Raw genomic sequence first — 27239 nt, forward strand, 5'->3', positions numbered from 1 at the left:
AAACTGTCCAGATGACCTGACTGAAAAATGTTGGATTGTATACCTGGGTTATTGAGCATGGACTTTGTTGTTTTCAACCAGTTTGACATGACTGTCAACAAGGAAGAGGGCCGGCAATGGAGGAGGGGGCGTACCAAAGAGACCATCTTAGCACCAACAAAACTGGTTTGTTCCACTTTGGAGTAAGCTGTTGGGGGAAGAATCAGTTTTGTGATGTGCGTTTCCTTGACTGATGAAGCCTTCTGGATGGAAGGTGAAACGTTTCAGCACAAAAAAAAAAAATTAATAAAAGAAACTGTCCAGAGGACCTGACTGAAAAATGTTGGAAGTTAGAAGAAACAATCTGAAAGGAGCACAAAATAGCTAAAATTAGCTGAAAGTAGCTGAAAAAAATGCTTAAATTTGCACAAGGAAGCTGAAAGAAGCTGAAGCAGAACAAAATGTGAAAGGAGCAGTAAAAGGTTGTAAACAGATCTAAAGATTTAAAAGATGTAAAATTAGCTTAATTCATTTTCTGTGAGGGGAAAAAAGTGGCAGAAAAGGCTAAATATCTCAAAAAGCTAAAGCTGCACCAACACCAAATGTCATGGCAGGATTGTCCTGAAAGAGCTGAACGTTTTGATTTATGATTTGTTGAAATAGCTTGAAAACTGTGGCATGAGAATCGCGATGAAAATGTACAGAAACAAAATGGATCACTGTTAAATCTCAGATTATAGAACATGTTTCTCTCTGCACAGTAAAATCTATCACAGAACAACAGGCGACAAGATGTACTGTTTGTTCTTGTTTAAAATGAAAGAACACCTAGGGCAGTTTCGGGTTGAGCCACTGAGAAAAAGCCTGCGTAAAAGATGTTTTGTCATCTGCCTTCTTCAGCCTGTGAGTCTCACCTGTGAGTAATTAAAATACTCCCAGTACCTGCAGGAGCAGCTTCATTAATTGGCTCAGGTGAGAGTCCACTATTAGGCGTCCCATCTGGGAACGTGGCTGTTGTGCTTTGATTAAATGAAATCATGTCCACGAAGAGACAAAATGTAATGGCCATCCCCCGAGGAGTGAATTAAAGTGTGCGCCCGACGAGGTCGCTGCTCTCTGAGGGAAGTCAACAGTTGCTGATTCCAAAACAGGCGTGACTCCTGAGGCTTCACGACCACCGAGGTTCGGTTCTGGACCAGGGTGTGGATAAAGTGGCGAAAGAAAGTGGTCCAAGTTATGAGCCGAATCGAATCATTTGTAAGAGAAAACCAGTGACGGGGTTTAATTTTCACTAATGGCTGGTCCACGTGGGACCAAGATCAAAAGTGGATCGCTGCTGTCTAAAAACAGAAATCTCAAATTGTATGTGACTTTTTAAATATTTTCATTGTTAATTTCACGTTACATAAGTATCTTAAAAAATAAAAATAAAATCTGTGAGCATGCTTGTCCCTCGTGGCAGATTGCTTTAACTTGCAATATTTTATCTCACTCTTAATTTTGAAATGTGTAGCATGCATTTCTTGTTTTCTTATAAAAAACAGTATATGGGCTCAGCACAGAACCATCCGTGGGTCAAAGTAAAATGAGGTCATGAAAATCTGACAGACTTTTTTTGCTCTCTGTCTGTGTATCGGAGCTCCTGTTACACATCTTCCGAAACTAAAGCTACTGGTCAGCTGGACTTTCAACGCAATCGACAAAATCTTTTCAACTTTTCAAATTGACAGTGTCCTGGAGAGCCCTCATGCCCCGTAGAAATGCACGCGGCAGGATACCGCATGGATTTCGTGGGGAGCTTGGGAGCTGAAATGTCTTTCCGTATTATCTCAGGAGGACGCCGAAGATATTTATATAATTGGAACCATGATAGCAGGGTTTCTGCTTTTTGGCAATGGCGGATTCCTGTGATATCGGCTATCAAAGAAGACGGCGGCAGCAGTTTTGGCAATGGCCAAACTGTAGCGTCTGTGTGAAGGTTTGGTTCGTGCTTCAAGTACTCAAAATCAGCTGCTTTATGAGCTAAACCGTAAGATGGAAGTGATTTGTGAGAATCACAGGCCACCTGCAGTTTCTGGGACTCGCCAGCATGCTGGGGACAACCATGGAGGGGGCTCATGAGAACGGACCAGTGGAATGCCCACTAATCTGGCCATTTTGGGATCTAAGGTACCAGCAGGACTCAAGGCAGACAAGAAAACAAAGCGGTGTTAGAACAGTCGTTATTCTTTTATCATATTATTCTTATAATTCTTTTATGTTTTACTCAACAACCTGCTCTATACGATCGCACCCATCATTGTTTGAATTGAATAAAAAGGCGTAAAGGGAATGAGCAAGTGGAAGAGAGTTTGTGCTCTTCCCTTTGCAAAGAAAATCTCACGCTTTATGTCCACGTTTGTTTGTTTAAACCTAACAAACAGTCTGCCTGAAAAAAATCAACAATTATGGCATATCTGAATCTGACTCCCCCAGCTGGCCTCGGAGCAGGCCGACTTATCAAATTCCCCCGGGACATGTGTGAACTAAGGAAAAGCTTCGTATATCCTCTATATATCCTCTTTTTTTTATCTAAAAATTATTCTGAAAAAAGATAAGGGGCCGCGCTCTCAGGAGCAGCAGCAACGTGCACTCTGCCATAATTCAGATGACTGTATATGAACATAATCTCACTGTATTTCAGTAGAACGATAATAAAGCTTACTCTGATTCTAAATACTGTTTGATAGCAAGCGACACATCATTAAGTTTGGATTCATGTCGAAAAGTTGGACAAATTTTCACTTCCAGGATCAATATTTTCTAATAAAATAAAATAAAAACATCAAAACACAGTAAAATCACAGACATCACTTCTATTTAAAGGTATGAAAGTGACCAATAGACTTATTTTAGTTGGATGATGTCATTTCTATACAGTCCCTTATCACCAGATTTACTTGGAGTGTTTTATTTATTGTCTTTAAGTTAATCAAAAACATCAATGTTAATTTTTAAAAAAAAATCTGTGCACAGGAAACTGATATAAACAACTTATGTTGTTTTTAGCCTTCTGGGGCAGGGGAGAACCAACGGGTTTATTACACGGTAGTTATTTGCTGACACAATTAGTGGCAGTAGCAGCAGTTCTGTTGCAGTTCGATGCCCTTTTGCTAAGAGGATGATAGAAAGATTGTAGTTATGGAAGATAAAAAAAAATTATAGATCTTCTCATATGTCCTCACTAGAGTAAACAAATTTATATACTTGTGTACAGAGTGCAGTCTACATGTTGCCATGTCTTTTTTTAAAAACCACTCAGGAACCTGTTTAAAAAACAAAACTGCTTCTAAAACACAGTTTTTGTGCAGATGCAAGGTAGAAATGATACAAGACTTTTGCATGTTCACAAAAACTCTTCCTTCGTGGACGCCTAAGGTTATTGACCTTTTCCACACCAGGTAAGATATCGTTTGTTAATAACGTTCTGCAGAACCCCACTTCAGTAGATCTGAATGGCTTGAACCCATTTAGGATTCAGATGGTATCAGAATGAAGTGACTTTGCAGACCATGTGGGATGAACTGCAGGTCAGATATGGCCCATGAACCACCACTTGACGATCACTGGCACACAAGTTTGACCAGTAGAGGGACTGTGGGTGTATTGGTCCTGGATTTAAGTTGATTCTTCTTCATTTTGGAGTCTTGACTGAGTTATAAATGGAACTGTTGGAACCCCAGCACTTATTGAAACAGTCTAAACAGCATTTTATCCCGACTCTAATAATGAGCTCTCAGATGTATCATGTCCATCCTGAGGGGTGCGTCGTTACCAGGAGCAGCTACAGCAGCAGCACCAGCAGAAGCAGCAGGCGTTCGAGGCGTTGCTGGGGGTGTTTCCCATCTTGTGGTGCGCTTGGAGGACACTGGCAGCTGCTTCCTGATGAACCTGCATCTGTCTTTTACACATCTCCATCCGATCTGAGCCCATGCACTGCAGGGAGAGGAAGGAGCACAGGAGTGAGCTCTGCGCCGAGGGAGGCGGGCTGTTACTGGAACATGATAACCGCATCATCACTACACATCACATCACAGGGCTGTAGATATGAATAAAAAAAGACGCCCCCCCCCCCCCCCCCAGAACGAAGCATGCATCATGAAACGGATATCTGAAGGAAGGGTCCTGCGGAATGCTGCACGAGCTGGATGTGAGGGGTCAACTTAAGCTTTTTTTAGACGTGACAACATGTAAACTGGATCCATAGTTAATACCCCCCCCCCCCCCACTTGTCTCCCAACGTCTGGGAGCAGTAATGACAGCGATGAGGCGCACTGATCGCATCCATCTCTCGCATCCTCCTGAGGATACCCACGCATGATGGTGGGCACCCCCCACCCCCTTCCCAAAGCGCGGCCATTTCTACACACACAGTGAAATTATTTGATCACAGATGCAGATAAATTATTGTAAAAAAAAAAAAAAAAAAAAATTATAATCAAGGATCCAGCTTCAGAAGGTTTCTGAATTCCCCGCGTTATTCCCCTCTCAGAAAAATCCGAAACACACCCGCGCATCAAGGCGGATTTGTATTGGTTTTAATTATTTATGAAAATGTTATAAAAATAAAAATAAATCACATGAAAAGCATCACTTACTGTGTCACCATGAATGCCAGAATCCAGGTGATTTTCAGCTCGATCACATCCTTCTGCCTCGACTTGACACTAACCAGCTGGTTTCCTCCGCGCGCATGCGTCCCCTGCGAGTGTGAAGATTTTTCTGCGCCCGGAACAAAATCATGCGCCCAGTCTGTGCATGGGCAAACTGCAGCCATCTGGCTGATAAAACACATCATTTTGTGTCTGAATGGTAAACGTTTCAGGGACAAGGAACAGGTGCTGGAATTATGATAAAAGCTTCAATAATTAAGATATATTAATAGTTTCAGCTGAGTTCCTAATGCAAATTCATAACGAGTTTAAGTTAATTATTCAGAAAAATCTGTATTACCATCAAAATATTCATCGTTTTGAAAGCTAAGCTTTTGAATAATTGAATCAAACACCTGGAAAATCCAATTTGCAGCATCCTCCTTCCTTCCGGATTGACTCAGTGCCGCAAATGTCCACTAGAGGGCAGAAGCGGTCCACCAACACAAAAACTGCAGGATGAGGAAACTGGTGAACAGCTCAGGACCATTAAAGCTTAATCTAATGACCATAAAAAGTAAAAGAAAAAAGAAAAAAGATTTGGAATATAAAACCAAGATGTATAAAAAGTAAAATTTATGTTGCATTTTAAAGCAGAGACAAGTGGAAAGTTCAGAAACGCTCATTTAATATAGTGCACGCTTTTAGGTGCAGAAGTCTAAATGCTTCTTTATGCATTAAAATAATTTACATATAGGTGCTGCACTTATGCAAATGCCATTTTAATTAAAATTTTAAATATGTCCAGTGCCCGTTTGACAAATTTATTCACCTCACATGAACTCAAACAAAACTTTAAGGCACAAAACATGATTTAAAAAAAACATATTTTCATTTAAGAAGAATTAAACTTTGCATTTGAAGACTAATTCATGCAGCAAAACTTTTATTTCAAATTCATTTTTAACACAAGCATCATCTCATGATCAGGAGGACCTTCATGTTAAGAAGTTACACATTTTTTATGAAAATGATTTCCAAATAATCAAGTCGTTCACTAAAATCCTGTGCGTGCGCTCATGTAACAATTACTTTTTAGGCTCATAACCAGATGACTTTGATTTAAATAGTTTGATTTGAACATTTTAATCGTCTGTTTTATTTAATTCTCATTTTATTTATTGAAAAAAAATGAAAAAAGCTTTAAGAGATTTAAGTCAGAAATTCTTGGCTTAAAAAGCAGCTCCAGATCTTGTTGCTTTTTCTCTGCAGGCACAGTTTAAAAGGGTCAAATTAGCTACGAGGGCTGTTTTTCTTTATCTTTTATTTCCTGCAGCAGCTGCCTCTCACCACTCTGGTCTTCACTATCATAGCTGTTCCTAATCTGACCAAAGTAGAATGTATACAACTCACTGCTGCTCAAGTACACCATCTTCTACAGGAGAAGTCAATTTAAATATCTGATTTGTGCTCTGCAGCTTCACTCGGCAGCTCGTCTTGCAAAATGCAATTATTCCCTCCAGCTGAAGTTGCAACTGCAGCAGTGGGTGTATGCAAAGTGGCGTTTGCAGAAGAAGAGGTGCACGTCCATCCTTTCCCACTTTGTATGTGTGATACAGCTGTAAAACAAATTCAATATGAAGAAGTCTCTGCCTCTGAAGGTCTGAATAAATCATGCGTCTTGTAGCTGCGGTAATCTTTGGGAGAAATTGCTTCTTTAATGGAGCCTGCTCTCTGGCGAGATAACTATTACTATGATCTACAGCCGGAACACATCAGCTCATATTTGAATCTTTTAATGTTTTCACGTGGATAAGTGTTCACAAACTGCAAACAAATCGAGCTTCACTGTCTGAAAAATCAGCTTTAAAATTCAATATGGTGTCAGTTTTGGAGGCAGCAGCCTTCCAAAAACACAGGGAGTAAATCATGCTGCCTGCTCTCCGCTTGGGCACTTTCTGACACTGAAACAAGCGCTGGAGGTTTCTCACTTTTCACTTCTGCTGCTCAATTCATTAAAAGTCATTACTCCAACAATTCAGAGGTGCAATCTTTCAATAAGTTGAGGCCCAAAAATTATTGTTCTTCACCCATCTGTTCCTCTAAGTCCTTCAATGAGTTTATCTCAGGGCCACAGAAGTTTCCACCATAATGAACCCACTTGTTTTTATATTTTTAATCTTTTTGGATGTAGGAGCCTTGGTGCTGAGCTGGACTGCTGCTCGGTTTAAAGGAGGCAGAAATGGCCTGCAGAGCTCGGCAGAGCATTAAAAACCCTAATGAACAAACTTGGTGAAGTTGAAGGTAAATGCTCATTATATTCAAGTTTCTCATGAGATGCTATAAAATGTGTTTTGCTCCTGCGCTCTGTCTCAGTTGATAAAGTAAAATAAAATTTAAGGGGTAGCATTCCTTGAAGGAATGCATATCACCCCGTTATCTTCCATCCAGAGTTTTATTCATTCATTCAACCTTTATTTATACAGGTTAGACATGTTCAGTCACGAGGACTCATTTACAAGAGAGACCTGTTTTAAACAAAGAACACAGATGAGGTACAGACAACAGTAGACAATCATATAAAATGAAAAGTAAATAAAAGAAGCGAAGTTCTGCAAGGTGTTCCAAGAAACAGGAGCGGAGTAAGAGAAGAAGGCCCTTTTACCTAGTTTGGCCTGCACTGAGGGAACACTGCAGGTAATAATGTCCTGGGAGCGCACGCTGTAGCTGCACTGACAACATGACATGTAGGTGGAGATACATGTCTGCGTGAAGTTAATGATGTCCAGTTAACCAGTGAACACAGGGTGCAGTGGTAGGTACGGTAGTTACAGCCAGTTATGAATCTTAGTGCACCATGATAGACAGTGTCCAGCATCTGCTGGGTGCTTACAGGAGCGTTCATGTAAATAATGTCACCATAGTCAATGGAGGGAAGGAAAGTAGCAGTTGCAAAGCATTTCCTAGTGTTCAAAGTTAGACAGGATCTATTTCTAAATAAGAAACCCAGTTTTACTTTCAGTTTCTTTATCAAGTTTTCAACATAAGGCTTAAAAGAGAGATCTGCATCCACCAAGATTCCCAAGTATTTGTAATAGGAACACCATTTGTAGATAAGATAGAAGGAAGGACTGCTGGTATTGACTTCCTGTTTGCAAACAACATCCTTTTGGTTTGATCAGCATTTAGCACCAGTTTGAGACTAAATAAATCTGACTGGATGATGTCGAGTGCAGACTGTAAGGACTGAAAAACCTTAGCAACTGTTCTAGCTCGACAATAAACAACTGTGTTGTCGGCATCGAAATGTAAAGATGCATCAGGAATGATCTGACCTACATTACTTATTTAGATTGTGAGGGGGTGGGTCCTAATAGTGAGCCTTGTGGTACACCATTGTTAAGTAGTTCAAAGAAGTACCATTATGTTGAACACATTGCCTCCTATCTGAAAGATAATTAAAGAACCAACCAATAGTTTTAAACAGAGATCATTTTTTGGTTAGAATTGACAAAGTTGTAGTCGTTTGGGTTAAACCTTTTAAAATAATACTTGGCAGAATGTTATTAAATATGGCAAAATGTCCCCCTCAGAGTACCGGTATGTCTTATTAAGGACTCTCAGATTAATGTCCAGAAATTCGATGAAAGTTTCTCTTGATTATTGCCCACTAGCTGCGGTGGCCATCTTGAATTAGGTTGATGTCAAAAGTTCATTAGTTGTAGATGAACATCAAATGAATATTTCCTGAACATTTAATTAATATTTGCCTGGTGGTTTGTGAGATATTTCATTAACAGACACATACACATGCAGAAACAAGCATAAACATTATCGCCCACTTTTCATTTTAGGCAGCAATGGAAAAATATAAAATACTGACATGATAAAGTTGATGCTCACGAGTTTGCGGTATGATTTAAAAAAAAAAACACCAGTCAATTATTGTGTCTGTCATGTCACTTTGTCAGATATATCAAAACTTTTACTTGTTTGACAGCAAACTTTATATTTTAGTAGCGCTGGAAAATCTCATCAAATTGCATTCTAATACCATATTTTTGGGACTATAAGGCACACTTAAAATCTTTAATTTTCTCAAAAATTGACAGTGAGCCTTATAATCCAGTGCGTCTTATGTATTAATTCTGGTTGTGCTTACTGACCTCGAACCGATTTTATGTGGAAAGTTTGACTTGACTGTTTTCTTTTGCTTAATGCACCTTATAATCTGGTGCACCTTATAGTCCAAAAAATACGGTAATTTTTAGAGCGAAAACAATGACTAGGACTTCATAACTCATGCTGTTAAACATTTTTAAAATTGGAATATGTCATTCGGACAAATGTTTAATTTTATTATTAGAGTTGGAAAAATCATAAAACCTTCAAACGTTTTACTTCCAAAAAGTATATTCACAAACAAAAGTGTAAAAATGACAAAATGCTCTTGAAGAAAGGCACATTTGTGATTTGAAGCAGTTGCTTGGTAACCGGTGGAAACTGAAGGAAGTTACCGCAGATTTGGAAGCCCATAATAAACACTAAAATATTTTTGGACGTATAGGTCATGGCATCTCAATGTGCTTTCAATATGAGCTTACAGGAAATCTGTGATTTCAAACGCTATTTTAATGATTTTTCTTTGGACATTGATTTTTGTTTACCAACTGGATCTTTAGGCACTTTGCATTCAGCTGCAAAGACAAAAACCTGTTCTCGTTTCTACCTTTAAAAAATACCAAGGGTAACAGTTTGATGAAAAAAAAAAAAAAGTTTATTAACACCAACAAGACCCGAGCTGTTAGCTGAAAACTTACCATATTCTAGCATATTGCATGGTGTCTTTAAAAAGTTAACAACACTGGAGGACCAAAGAAGTGTCAGAAATCAACAGCTGTAGATGAAGTGTCTGAACGACTTTACAGAATAGAAAAGAACTCCATCAAAGACCTGAGAGAAGCCTCATCCTTCAGCTGATCATCGCTGCATGTCAAGGTTTCAGCTAATAAGCTCTTTAGATTCTGGCTGCTGGTAACAAAGTGTCTAAAAATTGAATTTAAAACCAGTTCTCGGCCAGTATTATTATTATTTTTTTTCTTAATACGGGTTCATTCCTAAATTTATGTTCTTTTTATATGCTTGAATTCCGATAATTCAAAGCTGCATTAGAAGTCTAGACAAGTAAATAATTCAAAGAGAATTCGTTCAGATCAGGTAAAAAGAAGAAAAATGTATCAAATGGTCCAAGGAATTTTACAAGTCCTTCAGAACGATGGGAACAGGCGACCTCTTGAAAAACCATTACAGGAAAACCAGACTGCTCTAAAGCAAACTATAAAGAAATAAGAAATGGTTCAACACTTTGCACTGGGCCATACAAGAAAATATATTAGCTATAAAGACAGGAGTACATTTTTCTTTTTATTTGAAAGGCACCACAGCATACAAAGTAATTCAAGCCTGTTTCTTTCATGCCTGATACACTAAATTAAAAAAGAAGAAAAAAAAAGATCATAGATGTCAAAGAATCTGTTAGAAAATCGTATTTTCTAACCCAAGTTGTTTTAATGAGCACTCATTTAGATGCATAAACTGGTTCAGACAGGGAATCAAACACAAAGTTATGATCTGTAATGAGCGGAACAAGAGCATTTACTGACATAAAATTATGTTCGACTCTTTTTTTTTCACCCTACAATTTTCAAACAGGATTTTTTTTTAACATAATAAAAATGAAAAATATTTATGATCTGCACCTTTGAAAGTAATTGTTGTTTTTCTCTGTAATTGGAGGGAAAAACAGAAGAAGAAAAAAAATCACAATTTAATCCAGAAACCAAGTTTATTTAGTCGGTTTTACAGTCTGGTATTTGTTTTGTTTCTAAACACAGGTTTATTTAGATTTTATTTTTAATCTTCATTGCAAATCTTTTCAGGCAGTGATTTCAGACCTAAATCTTTCACATAAAGATCCGAGGAACACTTCAGGACCCGTCTCATTTATTAAAACGTCCACTCTTCGAGGAGCGTCTGTCGTATATTATGTTGTGGAAACAGATTCACGCGACAGACTCTGAAAATGATCCATATGTGTCTCTGCAGCAACGATAAATAATACCTCTAGCTATAAAGCGTTACGTTTCTTATTTTTTTATTCAGGATTTGAATTAAAAATGTATGCGCCATGCCTTACTGTCCAACGTGCCTGAATACTGAATAACTCTTCTTAGGCCAACTACATAAAAAAAGAAGAGAAAGTCATGCTCGTTGATGAACTGGAACTGTAATAACTTTAATATCTTAAACACTTCATATTGAGTTTTACTCTCACTCCTTTGTTTTTTCGTGCTTTCCTCTTCAAATGAGAAACTGGTAATCATGGAAAGCAAAATAAGTTGAAAAAGACAACAACATTTAAAAAATGGGGGAATTTATGCTTTTCTTTTGTGTAAAAACACAAAAATACTGAACTAAAGTTGCTTAACTGAAATCCTTGTATCGTGTTTATGCTCAGCTCTCCCTCGTCATGAAGAATAAATAGCTTGTTCGTGTTAAATAAATTAAATGTACCTGATGTGTGATTTTTGTTGCACATCGTCAAATCATTTGAATGTTTGCTACGTTAAAGTTCCACGTGTTTCCACACACAAACAACTTGAACCTTTCAGTCCAATCAGTAAACAGCAAAGTCCAGAGCAACGTTATCCACAGGACATCAGGAAGAAAAAACACACATAGAAAACAGAAAAGCTAAAGAAACGGCATTTTGTGAAAACACACTGAAAGCTGAATGACTGCTGGAATGTGCTGCAGAATCTGAAGCTAAAGCTACAAGAAGCAGAACGCTAGCAGAAAATCAAAAGTAGCAAAACACTAGCTAAAGGCTAACATAGTATAAGTCTGATTAGAGGAGAAAAAGCTTAGCTAAAAGCAAAAAGTAGCAAAACACTAGCAAAAGGCTAACATAGTAGAAGTATGGTTAGAGGAGAAAAGGTTTAGCTAAAAGCAAAAAGTAGCACATTGCTAGATGAAAACAGAAAAAAGATTATAAATAGATAACTAAAAGTAGCAAAATGCTAGTTGAAAACAACTGTTGAAAGATGCAAATAGCTAAAAGTAGTACCAGACCTAGAAGCCAAAAGAAGTAAAAGGCAAGATGGATAATCTAGCTAGAAAGTAAAAGTGACTTTAGAAAAGTCTCCTCAATTGCCACGCCTGTGGTCATTAACGGTGAAGCTGTTGAGGTGGTGCATCAGTATAAATTATTATTATTTTTTTTTCATTTAGCCTTTATTTATCCAGGTTAGTCTCATTGAGCCACGAGAACTCATTTTCAAGAGAGACCTGTTTTTTTAGGGAGCACATGGTGGGGGTTAAGGGCTTTGCTCATGGGCCCAGAGTGGGGCGAATGAGGGTGGGGGCAAGTGTGGGTGTTTCACCTACCCCACCCACAATTTTTGATGTTGTCGGAGCCGGGGCGTGAACCGGCGATCTTCGGATCACAAGCCCACCTCTCTAACCTCTGCGCCACCACTCCCCAAATCAGTATAAATATCTGGGAACTGTTTTTGATGATAAACTGACCTTTGACGCACATGTGATCTCACTTTTTTCTTGTTCTATTTCGTATAGGCTTCGCCCTTTAAGGCTGTCGCTGGTGGGTTTTATCCCATCATGCAAAGCATTGCACTGAAAAAATTTAGTCCATGCCTACCTGTTGTGTGGGCCCCAACCGGTCCGTATAAATTACGTTAGGAGCAGGTAATCGGCTCCCATTTTTCTTCAGCAAGCTAATAGCACTGTCAGAAGAACGAAAAAGGGAAGTGGTCCAGCTTGACCAGCACAACCTTTGTTAAGGCTGCCTGTGGTCCCGCCACGCCAACCTCCTGCCGTCCCGGTGAGTTCTCCTCCCCGAGGAGAAACAGATGAGCAGCCTTGTTTCAAGGTAAGCGCCGAGGAATATTTCTCAGTGGCGGGTCGCTACACGCTGGACGACGTCATCGACCCTTTTTTACTTTTATCGCTGACTCTCAGAGCGAATCGAATGGTTCCTCTGGGACAGGCGACGTCAGCAGCAGCCCCTGCTGCTCCCTCCCTCCTGGCCTCCTGGAGAGCTTAGTGTCTGACCGAGGGGGGGTGAGCATCCGCTCAGACCCCCCCCCCCGGACCTTTTTCGCATCGGCGACCACACCGCTCCCAGCCGTCGGTGCCCTCCTCTGGAGCTGCCCGGCATAATCCAGGAGGCGGCTGACATGAAAGGACTTTTTTCTGTCCCTCTCCTTCCCCTGCCCAGATCGGATGATCTGGCGGGAAGGTTTTTGGCTCCACCCCGGCTCGTCATCCTGATCCCATCTGGCCTCGTTTCCCAGCAGTGACGTCCTACTGGAACGAGGCTGCAGCCGGACCTGGTAGACTGAGAGCGCCGGTTTCCACATCCGTGCCCATCACCAGAGTGGAGGGGTTTTACTGAGCAGAAATTCCCTCGGTGACCCCCCTGGAGCCAAGCTTGGCGGAGGCTCTCGGAGCAAAGATATCCAGGTTGGACGCACCACAACTGCAGCAGCGTCTTCTCGCTCCGCTCCGCAGCCAGCCCCTCCCATCAGAGTACAGCCCTCCTCATTCCGACAAGCTGCAGAGCTCATGGGGGAGAAGTTTTTGAAATGATTAATTGCGGAGGATGTGTGTGTGCATAATGATGGTTTGAGTTTTTGGAATAAAACGTAAATATCATTCAGGAATTAAAGTGTCTGTTTTCAGCCTGACTGTCAGTTCGTACGACCTCACAGTGGCTTTTCCTCACACATCCTCCACACACAAACGGGCCGATGTACTCCAACAGGGTTGAAATCACCGCAGCCCGAGAAAACAGACAAAATGTACGCGTGAGCGACACAGCAGTCAAAGTGAATGTTTTCAGCAGACCGAGTCCAGTGGGAAATCTACAAGGTTCCGCATGCTCGGGGGCGCGCACCTTTCCCTCAGCGCACGCCAGCTCACATCAGCACGGATGTGAGCCTGCAGCCTGAGCGCAGCACAGAAGCACCATGCCCCGCGGCATCAGCAGTCCTCACCTACACGGTTCTGCATGCTCAGGGGCGCGCGCATTTCTCCCTCAGCGCACGCCAGCTCACATCAGCATGGATGTGAGCCCGTAGCCTGAATGCAACACAGAGGCGCTGCGCCCCCGCGGCATTGGCAGCCCGCACACGGCCCTGCATGCTCAGGGGCACGTGCTTTTTCCCTCAGCGCATGCCAGCTCACATCAGCATGGATGTGAGCCCACAGCCTGTGCACGGCATAGAAATGCCGTGCACTCGCGGCAGTCCTAAACCGGTTCCGCATGCTCGGGACGTGCGCACCTTCCCTCAGCAAACGCCAGCTCACATCAGCACGGATGTGAGCCCGCAGCTTGAGTGAGGCACGCATGACGGCGGTGATTGGCATCCGTAAATAACGTGATGCAGCATAAACGCGTGCCTGCTTCCCGAACGTTACACGGAGTGGCAGTGAGCATGCGCTCCAGATAGATGGATGAACTGTTTATCAGCAGGGGATTCACGCTGCATTACAGCTCAAACCCCCATTCGGAGGAACTCTAGAGACGTTTTCTGTCATCTTTAGAACAGATCTCGTCCCCCCTCGCAGAAGCTCAGGAAATTCTGATTAAAATGTCATTTCCAGGGTCCCAGAAAGAGAGGAAAACACAGGGTTCCACTCTCGTCACTTCCTGGTCCCAAACGGACCAGAAGGATGAGATTTATCTCAGATTTATCAATTTTGAACTGTGAGACAATATTTCCATTCAAAATGCGTCGAGCCGCTCTGCAGCCGCCACACAGAGCAGGGAGGCGAATTCTGCTTTATCTGGACATCTGTTGCTACTGACCCACTTTTCCAGACAGATGGCAGCAGTGCAACTCACGTGAAACCGGCAGAGTGATAACAGCTGTTTTCCGTCAGCAGACCTACACATGGCAGACTTCACATAGGCACATACATTTCTCAAGCTGTAGGGGCGCTGTGGCCACCCCACACAGCAGCTCATATAAATGTTTTTGGAGTGTCAGGGGTTTTGAATGTGATTCAACACTTTGCCTCTGTGCTGCGGAATCATCATGTGTTGATTCACACAGACAACAAGTGACTGCTGCATACATAACTGGCGGGGGGGGGGGGGTGCGCGCTCAGCCCAAATGTTACACATTGTGAGACAGCTGCTGTGTTGGGCACACCAAAATCTGCTCTCCATCAGAGCAGTGTACATCACCGGTGTTCTGAACAGAGGTGGATGTGATGTCCAGGGATGGTCCGCGTCATGGGGACTGGACCCTCCATCCAGAGCTGATGGCTCAGACATGGCAGAAATTTAGCAAAGCGGCTGTGGTCCTGTTTGCAACACAAGAGAACGCTTAATGTCAACTATGGTTCTCACTGAGCCTGCGGGACGAACCACCGCTAGGGGTAGACACCTTTGCTCACAGCCTGTGGCCCAAAATGCTTCTTTATGCATTTTCCCCACTCCTTCTGATATCACGGTTTCTGAACCAAGTTCAGGAGGAGGGACTGACAGCTCTCCTGGTGGCTCCCGAGCGCGTGAATGCCCGATGGTTACCAGTTCTACGACACCTGTTATCGGGGTGCCTGTGGAAACTGCCGTGGAGGGAGGAGCTCTCCTCCAGGCGGGAGGAGCGATCAGGAGCTACCCAGAGCACCCAGCACCTTTGGGTCTGGCCGCTAAGCGGATCCACTTAGATAGGATGGGTCTCTCTCAAGATGTAGTGCGTACGATCCAGGATTCACGTGCTGCATCTACCACAGCACTGTACACATCAAAGTGGACAGCTTTTCAGCGCTGCTGTACGGAGAAAGGTGTAGAGGCCACCTCATGTCCACTAGGTGGCGTGCTGTCCTTTCTGCAGCAGCTGATGGACAGAAATCTGGCATTCGGCACAATTAAAACGTACGCTGCAGACATTTCTTCCTGTCACAAAGGTTTTCGGGGACAGAACAGCTTTTAATCATCCGCTGATGAAGCGTTTTTTAAAAGGTGTACAGAGACGCAGGCCTGTTTCACGCCCACTTGCTCCACAGTGGGATTTAACGCTGGTCCTGCGAGCCCTGATCAAAGCTCCATTTGAGCCACGAGATCAGTTTACGATTAAATTCTTGTCTTTTAAAACAGCTTGCTGTTGGCTTTAGCATCCGCTAAGAGGGTGAGTGATTTATCTGCCCTCTCTGTCACTCCGTCATGTCTCAGAACTCAGCCTGATGACAGCTTAGCTGATCTGAGGCCTAATCCAGCGTTTTATACCTAAAACATCACGAGCTCTTTAAATCAAGAGCGATTTTGTTGGAGGGATTTTTTCCCTTCTCCCCACAATCAGAAGAAGAAGCATCTTTCCATCTTCTTTGCCCTGTACGTGCGTTGACGTGTTACATAGCACGCACGGCAGCATTGCGTCAGACTCAACATTTGTTTGTGAACTATAGAGATGCATTTGCAGGTCGCCCGTTATCCAACCAGCGCCTGTCACACTGGCTGTGTGAGGCCATTTCTGAAGCCTACAGAGCATCAGATTTAGAGCCTCCTGACAACCTCAGGGCGCACTTGACCAGAGGTATCACATCTTCGACTGATTTGCATAATGGTATGACAATGCAGGATATTTGCACTGCAACCGCGTGGTCAACACCCTGCTCATTTATTCACTTCTATTTACGTGATGTGACGGCTCGTTCCATGACACATTCTGTCCTTAGTGTCTTAACAGAATGAATATTGTTGTTTCATGGAATCTTGTTTAAACTCACATCTGACTGCATGCATTACAGTGTGAGATGTGTTTATCAGTCACAGGTTATGACTGTTGTTCTTGTTCTATGGTTATTAATCAGTTCATGACTACTGTCATCAATCAGTTCATTGATTAATAATCAGTTCATTTATTATTAATTTGTTCATATTGAAGAGCCGTGGATCTGCTTGGTTCACGGCCTTTTTCAGCCTCTCCTATTTTCTGTTGAAAACCTTTCCGGGGCGTTCATGCACTCAGAACGCGTAAACTACTCAGTGCACTTCTGTGCATGGTGCGCGTAATTACGTAATGCGTATTTACGCACATGGAGAGCTGAGTGCGAAGATGTTGTTTTTGGGCAAGCGGGCGCTTCTTGTGGTGTTCGAATGGACCCAGTGAGGCGGAGACTACATCTGCTTCACCCTTAACCCACCAGCGACAGCCTTAAAGGGTGAAGCCTATATGAAATAGAACGATGGTTACGTACTGTAACCCCAGATTCTATGAGTATAGGCATAGCCCTTTAAGCGCCGGGCCTCACTGGCTCTTAAATGGCTGAAGAAAAAGCTATTTGGGAGCCGATTACCCGCTCTTAATGTAATTTATATGGACCGGGTGGGGCCCACACAACAGGTGGGCATGGTCTAACTTTTTTCAGTGCAATGCTTTGCATGACGGGATAAAACCTACCAGCAACAGCCTTAAAGGGCTACGCCTATACTCATAGAATCTGGGGTTACAGTACGTAACCAACATTTTTCTTGCTTGCTCTCAGTGGAAGACAGATGCCTCCGCCTCTGCTCCATCCCTCACTCCGTCCCTGCTTGGCTCTTTTGGCTTGTGAACCTCTTACAGAGCCCAGTTGTTAATGATGGATTTGATCAGCTGGTCTTTCAACAAAATTGATCAATTTTTCTCAGGTAGACAGGGTGAAGGAGGACCCTCTTACCACAACGGAAACATAATTGGATCTATTTTAAGTGGATTTTACTGTTTGGAGTTGGTGGAAATCTGGATTGTCGACAAATTCTGAAACACCAGCAGCTGTTTAAGCTGTCTGGAATGCGAAGAATGTGCCAAGCTTGGCAGATCTCAGACTATGTGTGAACTATATGTGGTGCTGTATCCTGGCAGTGCCTACGAACGGTTGGGAGGAATAAATCTTGGAGAAGTTGTAAGCTCGACTTGGCATAAGTAATCAAATTCAGCTGTTTGGAATTGCCATGTACTAGCGAGACTGTTAAGGCAGACACGGAAATTTACGAATTCAGCCTGACTCAAAACAATGTTGATATCTGAATCTCGATCTGGCCTTGGAAGGTAGACTATCTCAATTCCTCCTTGGATGTTATGGAAACAAAGACGCTCTGTCCCCCTCCCCAAGGTCGTGGACATGTGACAGGGCTCAGCCGAGCTGGCTGATAAACAAACACCTCTTATCAGGACTATGGCTAGGTGGGGCTCTGGATTGTGCAGTAGCTTAACATAGCAAAAGACCTTGAAGCTAATGCAAGTACTAGGCAAGCTGGATGTATCAAAATCTAGCTAAAAAGCTAAGTAGCAAAATATTAACTAAAAGCTAAAAGTAGCAAAATGCTAGTTTAAAACAGGAAAAGGCTGAAGCATGCATATATCTATCTAAAAATAGCAAAATGCTAATTAAAAGGTAAAAGTAGCTAAATGCTAGCTTAAAAAAGGAAAAGGTTGAAAGATGCAAATAGCTAGCTAAATTTAGCAAAATGCTAACGAAAAGCTAAAAGTAGCTAAATGCTAACTAAAAGTTAAAAGTAGCTAAATGCTAACTAAAGGTAAAAGTAGCTAAATGCTAGCTTGAAAAAGGAAAAAGTTGAAAGATGCAAATAGCTAGCTAAAAGTAGCAATAAACCTAGAAGCTAAAACAAGTAAAAGGCAAGCTGGGTATATCAAAATCTAGTTGGAAAGTAAAAGCAGCAAAACGTGAGCTAGAAGGTACAGTGACAAAAGGCTGGCTACAAACTTAACGTAGCAGAACAACAGCCAATAGTAAAAAGCAGTATGATAAAATAAAAAGAGAGAGATAAAAAAAGAGAAAAAATAAAAAAAGCGATTAAAAAAAGTCTTCTTCTCTCTGTCTTCATATAATGATTCGTTTTTTATAGTATGTGCAGTAAAGCCTCGTGCTTTTGTGTTTTCACCACAGGCAGCAGCTAAAACCTGTCAGAGTGAAACCTGTTATGCTCTTCTGTCTGTTTCCCTTCATCAGTGTTCACCTCGTCTGCTCTGGACAGCAACTTGTAAATTACAGGAACTAATTGGCGAGCTCTCGGGAATAGAATGAAGGTTGGGAGAAATGGAACATGTTCCTCTAAAAAAATATCAGAACTGAGTCATTGATGGCTTGCGGATCTAAACTACTGCACTGAGGTAGAAAAAATAAAAAAGGGCAAGCATCTCTCTCTTCCGTGTTTGTTACGGCATTTAGTTTCTCGCTGTTAAATCAAGGACTTTCATGGTTTATGTCATGCTGGAGATGGATGCTGCGCAAAGCCATATTAAGGATGAACTTTGTCCTTTTCTGCAGCAGCAGCATCGGCAGTGCTTCTGAAGGCAAAAAACAACAAAAACAGAAGCAGAGAGCCAAAACTGGTCAATTATCTGGGTAAAAAAAACTTTATTTTAGTCTAAAAATTAGGAGACTTGGGTGGTTCAGGCTTTTTGAAGTGGACTTCTGAAGGATAATCATGAACAATAAATATCTTACCTGTTTAGAACGTTATTTAACAACCAAAATTTGAGACAACGTTTAATCCTGACCGGATTAATTAATTTACAGCTATTCCAAGAATGGCCAAGACCATATAGTGACTTGCTGCAGTTAAAACAACTACAATTTAAAAAAGTTCATAGCTATTAATTATGAAGCTATTTTTTTAATATAATTTCCATTATTAGTTTCACATAATTTAATTATTGAAGCAGAAATATAAGAATATATTTATTAGAAGTGGTCCTGGCGGAACCAGAAGTGCTGCACGAGCTATAGATCTTCATGTAAATAACTGTGTAATGCATAATTGAAGACAAGATTTTATAAATATAACAACTTATTTATTGTTTTTTAAATTTTTTCATTTAGTTTAGTTTAGTTGTTACACCTGTCAGTCAGATTACATAAAATATGAATTCTCACCAAACACTAACAAACATCCTTGATACTTTTCTCAGTCATTTGGTAAAATATCTCCAAGAGTACATGCAAAATAAACACATTCTCTAAAACTACAAACATTTTCAAGATAAAAACATGAACATTTTATGTGTTTGTGCCCAGCGTGTAAGCGCCTTTCGTGCTAATTTATTTAATTGAAACATACACTTTGTAGTGACCTGTCAATCTTTATAAACCTCAGGAGTTGTGCTGCCTTTGATTTGGCTCACGTTTGGGTTAGAGAGTGGCGTCACGCCCAATTCACCTGCAACAAGTCAGAAAATCAATGAGACAATTTATTGATACTTGAAGCCAATAACAATGGATCTTACAGAACTGAGTGTAGACAATACAGAAAAGGTTTGCGGTCTAAACATTAGAAAACAAGGACCTGGTGTTAACGAATATAGGAAAGTATGTCCAATTAAAATTAAACATTCATCCATCCATCCTTCGCCTCACAGCTCAGCTTCCACTTCACCACAACGGACCGGCACAGAGTCCACAATACTGCAGACGCTGCACCAGTCCATCTGCCAATTTCACGTTCCATTCTTCCCTCACTCATGAACAAAATCCCAAGATACATGAACTCCTCTAAAAACCTCTCAATTAAAAACCCCTAAAATCCTCTAAAATTAAACATGAAACATAAAAATAACAAAAGCAACACAATTAAAGGAATTTTAACAAAACAACAAAAGCTAAAGATGATGACATGATACAAAAAAGTTTTTTGTGAGAGCGCCTGATAGTCTTTCTAGATATATTTTATCTATAAATTGTGCATCTACTTGCTTTATAAAAGCTATAATCTAATTGAACTCTATAGAAAAAGCTGTCAAAAGGAGATTATTGTGTGAGCCTTTGTTTTATGTATAAGGCTGGAAGGAAAGACAGTCCCTCCTGCTGCTCCACGAGCTGTGACACTTTCTTCTGCAGCCAAGAGAACTGCCTTATTGCATCATCAAGAGTGCCCACTCCACAGTAGGTAATTCACAACTACCAGCTCTGACATTTTAGTCCCATTTTCTGTAATTTGTTTATGACAAAGAGAGGAGGACTCAGCGTCGTACACCCACACGCATGCACACACAGGTCATTACTGAATCCTAACCTTAACAATTGCAACTTCAGCAAATGCCTCAAATGCCTCAAATGCCTCAAATGCAGCATTAAAATGATTCTTGCTAGATAAATGAGCTCCTTTAAAAGGCAACCGAGTGTTTTAGCGTTTAAAAATACAGTTTTAGAGGTTTCAAAGATGAGATACTGTACATCTCTGCTGTGATCTGAATCAGTTTCTTAACCTCAGAAAAGGCACATTTTTAGGAGAAGTAGTGAGGAGGCTGCCGGCGGGTGTGTGGGGGGGAGCATTCATAGTGCGGTGAAGATGACGTGTCTATCAGACATCTTCAGAGCTGCTTACGTAAACAAAATGTGTCTGAACACTTTGTTGCATCCAGAAAATCCCACGTCACATCTTCTGAGTCACTTCTTTTCTTTCAATGACTCACTCAACATGATTCATCCTACGGTATTTTCAGATTATAAGGGGCATTAGGCGAAATAAAACAGTCAGATAAGTCAAACTTTATTCAACTCATTCACAAGAACCACATAAAATTGGTTTGAGTTCAGTAAGCACAACCAGAATTAATACATAAGGCGCACTGGATTAAAAGGCTCGCTGTCGATTTTTGAGAAAATTAAATGATTTTAAGTGCGCCTTATAGTCCAGAAATTACGGTAATCCAAGATTCAGATTGTAAAACCGGTTTAACGTGCTAAAATGATTATTTCAGTTGAGCAGCCAACTTCAGTGTGTTACAATCTGTTTATTCAGGATGTCCTAACCTCTTTTCTGTAATCGGTCGTATCTTCATGCTGTGCCTGAATTACACTCTTTGTGTCAATCTGCAACATTTTTCTCCTTAATGCTTTTATCGACAGTTTTTAGTTGTTTTTTTTTTTGCTTTTGAGATTCTGTTCATCAGTAGAAGATTTATTTCTTCAAAATTAACTAGTATAATCCTGGAGAGTTATTGTGTGCAGAATATCAAGAGATATAATAAAATATGCTCAAATCATGATACCACAGCCACCGTTTCATTCAGGCCAATATCTGGTGATTCTATGTTGCTTTTATATAAAAACAAAAGAAGATGAAGTTTGACTGATTTTTCATCATGAATCACCCCGTTTTGTTTTGTTGTAATGGATAACAACAGTTGATAATAGCTAATCTCACACAGAATTTCCTAAATTAAACCTTTGTTCATTTAAGACTAACTTGCCAACTTTTTGTTTGTAGGATTTTTAATAAACTGCACAAACAGGCAACAATAATTTTTCACGAGAAGAGACTCTACGTGCACCATCTTGTACTTTATTGTCATTCTGAAAAAACAACCTGGGCTTTTAGTTTCTCAGAAGTTTTTTTTTTTTTTTTTTTCAAATCATTCTTGCACGCCTTTAAATTGATTTTTTTGGTCAACATCTGCACAGGAGAGGTCTTTAGTTCATGGTCTGTACGAATGGAAACCGGTGGCGTTCAACTTTCTTGCACTTGTTCAACATGCTAAAATGATTATTTCAGTCGAGCATCAAAAACAAAGACAGATCCGTCCAGAGGACCTGACTCAACCTTATTAGATTCATCTACCTGGATTATTGCGCATGCATCAGGACACATTTATATCTCAGCATTTCTGAGACATTCAGACTTTTCCTTCGTTCTCCTGTAAATGTACAAAAACTTTGGCAGGCCTTTAATTGTAACACAAAACACAATCATTATCATAATACCTGACCTAATAGGTTCAAAAATATTCGCAAATGTGGAATGAAGGCAATTTTTTCTCTAGTAGAGGTTATCGTGACTGTTTTTGTTTCATTTGAACAATACTGATGCATTGAAATAGAAAAGTAGGGTTAAAGAACGTTTTAGAACTTATTTTTCTAACTCTCTCTGGGTCAAATCAGTTAGCAGGAGAATTGACCCATGTGGTCATTTTGGTTTGAAGCTGTTATTGCTCTTTTTTTAATCCTCTGGTCTCTTTTTTTCCAGCTGAACAACCTTGTGATTGAGCTGTGAGTGAGAGCTGGGGCCACTTTGTGTGCTCAAGTCATTTAAAGGGAATCTGTGACCTTGAGATGAGGAGGAGCAGGAGATTAGATTGAGAAGAAAAGTACAAGTCATTTAAAGATCATTGTTTTAAGTCAATATTTGAAAGAAGGTTGGTAATCTTTGGCCTTCTTATTAACTCACTTCATTAAGATGAGATGGACTCTTAATAGTGTGAATGAAGCATTCACACTATTGTGATCTGTTTTTCTTACGTACATTCTTTGGCATCACTCTTGTTGCATAATGTTTGTACTATTTCAACAAATCTTGTATCAATGTTCACCTCCTTCAGGACAATCCTGCTATGACTTCTGGTATTGGTGCAACCTCAGCTTTTTGAAATGTTTAGCCTTTTTTTGTTGTTGCCATTTTTTCCCCTCAGAAAATGAATTAAGCTCATTTTACATCCTTCAAATCTTTAGACGTGTTTACAACCTTTTACTGCTCCTTTCACAGTTTGTTTTGGTTCAGCTTCTTTCAGCTTCCTTGTGCAAATGTAAACTTTTTGCAGCTACTTTCAGTAGTTTTTTCAGCTGTTTTGTGATTGATTTTTCTTTCTGCTAACTATAGTATTTTTATTTTTGTTTCTTTTAACTTTTTTCTGCTAATTTCAGCTCATTCTGCTCCTTTCAGCTTATTTATGCAAATTTCAGCTTTTTCAATTTCAGCTACTATTTAGCTGTTTTTATGCTAGTTTTAGCTTTTCAGCTAATGCCATATTTTTTTGTACTCATTTCAACTTTTTTCATCTTAATTCAGCAAAAATGTGCTCTATCCTCTTCCTTGTAATTTTGGTTTCTTTCTGCCTTAATTTTAGCTACTTTTCAACAGTTTGTTTTTTTGCTAATTTCCACTTTTTTGTGCTCGTTTCTGCTTCTTTCAGCCTAACGGGGCAAACATGTTCTTCCTGCTTTCTTCTGCTAATTTAAGCTTGTCCTACCTTTTCAGCTAACTTTTTTGAGCATTTTTTTTAGCTAATGTCAGCGGTTTTCAGAAAAAAAAGTCTAGTTTTTTTTGTTTGTGTGTGTGGTTATTTCTGATACTTTCAGCTTAATTAACTCCTTTCTGTTAATTTCAGCTTGTTAAGCTCCTTTCAGCTTTTTTCTGCTATTTCAGCCACTTTTTAGCTGTTTTTTGTTGTTGTTGTTTTTGTGCTAAATTTAGCATTTTCAGCTACTGGTAATTTCACTTTTTTTTAAGCTCATTTTAGTTCCTTCCACTTCCTTGTGGTAGTTTAAGCTTTGTTTCTGCATTTTCAGCAACTTTTCAGCTATTTTTTGCTCATTTCATTTTTATTTTATTTTTTTTTAGATAGTTTCGTAATTTTTGTATTCATTTCTGGTTATTTAAACTTATTTCTGCAAAAGTGTGTTCTTTCTGATTTCTTCTGCTAATTTAGGTTTGTTGTTCAATTTCAGCAACATTTAGTTAATTTCAGCAGTTTTTCAGCAATAAGCATTCACACTGCATTTTCACAGGAAATGCAATTTCTCTTATTTAAAACAGTGTTTTGTGTTTTACATGTACACCAATGCAGAATGTTTTAAGGACAATTTTTCTGTCACCACAGCTGGTAAAATTAAGCTTTTTTTCATGTTCAAACTCATTGAACTGATGGCTTAAATAAAGGATAAATTATATATTTAGTTGCTGAGGAACACAGCATCAAGTTAGTTTATGGTCAAGACAGGCAAGGGAAGTGGAACAACAGTGGTGAGAATAAAAATAACAATGTACATCAGCGTGAAGCAGACGAGGTGGACATATTTGTATCAAAGCGTCCAAGATTTCAGCCCACGGAGCACCTGTTTCACATTCGTGCTCACATGTTCAGCGTGATGAAGCTCGTGCATTTTGCCAATGGAAAACACCACAATCACATCCAGAAATATTCACATGCTGCAGCTCGACCAGTGAAAATAACAAAGTCCCTCCAAGCAGCGTGAGTTAAATCAGAGTAAACGATATTGTAGTGACAAATATGAATACTAACAGTCCTGTAAAATAATACTGCGTAAACAAAAACGACTTGATGTCTCGTGGTAGATTTTCACAGGAGGTGTTCTTAAACGAGTGGAGCAGAAACATGCACGTTTCATCAGATTTAGATTAAATGGTTATTGCATTAGAAATATGACACTCTTACCACAAGGTACATCTAATTCCATGTAATGTTGAGAAACACAGCAGTTTAAAAATTTATAAAATAAAGATCGCAACAATCCACTTCAGTCTTGACCTATGTAAGATTAGCTGTTAGCTCCTTTTTCTGCACATAATTAAAACTAGATTTATCCAAATCGAGGTTATTCAACAGGTAAGATATTAATTGTTTCTAACATTTCTACAGAAATCCCCTTTAAAAGATCTAAACCAGTAAGAAATTGGTAAACATTTTGTGTTCTGCCTCAACCTGAATAAATGTCATCCTTGTTTTTTAAATGTATTCATGTGTCAGGCCGTTGCTCCTATAGGATCAATATCGAAATGCAGGTTAAACCACTGAGTGTAAACATATTGATTCGGCTGACGGAGAATGGAGTAAATAATCCAGTTAATGTCTCTATTGACTGCTGTGAAATTTCTTTCAGTCTTGTTCCCCAAATATCATGATAATCCCTTATTTTATAAGGTTGCACATGCTGGTTACAAGAGACCTCTGAGCCAAATCCAGCTGTAATTATTCAGCACACCTGGGAGATTGTTAGAAGCAGTCGGAGCAGATCTGATGCAAAGTCCGTCAAGCTGAACGAGGGCACAAAGGCTAAAAATACTACAACTGCCAGGAGGGGGCTGGACCTCAAATTATTGGATCCACTCAGTTGTTTCTGCTCTTGGTTTAGTGTAAAAATTAAAAAAAAAGTTATGGAGAAAAATCTACTTTTTGTGAGACTCATGAACCCTGCTGTTGTACGACAGTCTTAAAGAAATAGTGTTTGATAGTAAACAAGAACAGTCTTTTTAAATTTATAATTTATCTATTTCTATAATTAAAAAAAAGACTTGAAGATTAAAAAAGAGGATTTGCATTAAATGAGATCAGTTCATAAAAATACTGCAAAGAAAAAAATTAATTGTATCTAAAGCTATGAATAAAACGAAGATAAACCCAAAACTTCAATCTAAAGTAAACGGCAGCACAAAGATAAAACGAAAAATATTTCTCCTAAAGTAGCTGATGAGTTTCTTTCAGGCTAAAAGCTAAGTTGTTAAAAAATAAATTAAATTTATGACATTGAGTTGATAAGATTTTTTTAAAGTGCTACTTTTAAACTACAAACCGGATTCCAAAAAAGTTGGGACACTAAACAAATTGTGAATAAAAACTGAATGCAATGATGTGGAGATGGCAAATGTCAATATTTTATTCGTAATATAACATAGATGACAGATCAAAAGTTTAATCTGAGTAAATGTAACATTTTAAAGGAAAAATATGTTGATTCAAAAATTCACAGTGTCAACAAATCCCCAAAAAGTTGGGACAAGTAGCAATAAGTGGCTGGAAAAAGGAAATTGAGCATATAACGAACAGCTGGAAGACCAATTAACACTAATTAGGTCAATTGACAACATGATTGGATATAAGAAGAGCTTCTCAGAGTGTCAGTGTCTCTCAGAAGCCAAGATGGTAAGAGGATCACCAATTCCACCATTGTTGCGCAGAAAGATAGTGCAGCAATACCAGAATGGTGTTACTCAGCGTAAAATAGCAAAGACTTTTAAGTTATCATCATCAACCGTGCATAACATTATCAAAAGATTCAGAGAATCTGGAACAATCGCTGTGCGTAAGGGTCAAGGCCGTAAAACTCTACTGGATGCTCGTGATCTCCGGGCCCTTAAACGTCACTGCACCTCAAACAGGAATGCCACTGTCAAGGAAATAACAGAATGGGCACAGGAATACTTCCAGAAAGCATTGGCAGTGAACACAATCCACCGTGCCATCCGCCGTTGCCAGCTGAAACTCTACAGTGCAAAGAGGAAGCCATTTCTAAGCAAGCTCCACAAGCTCAGACATTTGCACTGGGCCAGGGGTCATTTAAAATGGAGTGTGGCAAAATGGAAGACTGTTCTGTGGTCAGATGAGTCACGATTTGAAGTTCTTTATGGAACACTGGGACGCCATGTCATCCGGACCAGAGAGGATAAGGATAGCCCAAGTTGTTATCAACGCTCCGTTCAGAAGCCTGCATCACTGATGGTATGGGGTTGCATGACCGCTTGTGGCATGGGCAGCTTGCATGTCTGGAAAGGCACCATTAATGCAGAGAACTATGTTCAGGTTCTAGAACAACATATGCTCCCATCTAGACGTCATCTCTTTCAGGGAAGACCCTGCATTTTTCAACACGATAATGCCAGACCACATTCTGCAGCAATCACAACATCATGGCTACGTAGGAGAAGGATCCGGGTACTGAAATGTCCAGCCTGCAGTCCAGATCTTTCACCTATAGAGAACATTTGGCGCATCATAAAGAGGAAGGTGCGACAAAGAAGGCCCAAGA

General features: G+C 40.1%; 1 protein-coding gene across 1 annotated transcript in view; it reads right to left on the minus strand.

The window, feature by feature from the left end:
• The window catches only part of LOC119426546 (regulator of G-protein signaling 20), an 8080-nt gene extending 3399 nt beyond the window's left edge, over positions 1 to 4681 (minus strand). The window contains exons 1-2 of the mRNA XM_037694111.1: positions 4617 to 4681; positions 3794 to 3954 (exon numbers count right to left, since the gene is read on the minus strand). Of these exons, the coding sequence (XP_037550039.1) occupies positions 3794 to 3951 (158 nt within the window). The 5' untranslated portion in view covers positions 3952 to 3954; positions 4617 to 4681. The remainder of the gene's footprint in view (positions 1 to 3793; positions 3955 to 4616) is intronic.
• Positions 4682 to 27239: the final 22558 nt, after the last annotated feature.

This window comes from Nematolebias whitei, chromosome 20 (genome assembly GCF_014905685.2).
Source record: "Nematolebias whitei isolate Nwh7 chromosome 20, NemWhi1, whole genome shotgun sequence".
Classification (NCBI taxonomy): Eukaryota; Metazoa; Chordata; class Actinopteri; order Cyprinodontiformes; family Rivulidae; genus Nematolebias; species Nematolebias whitei.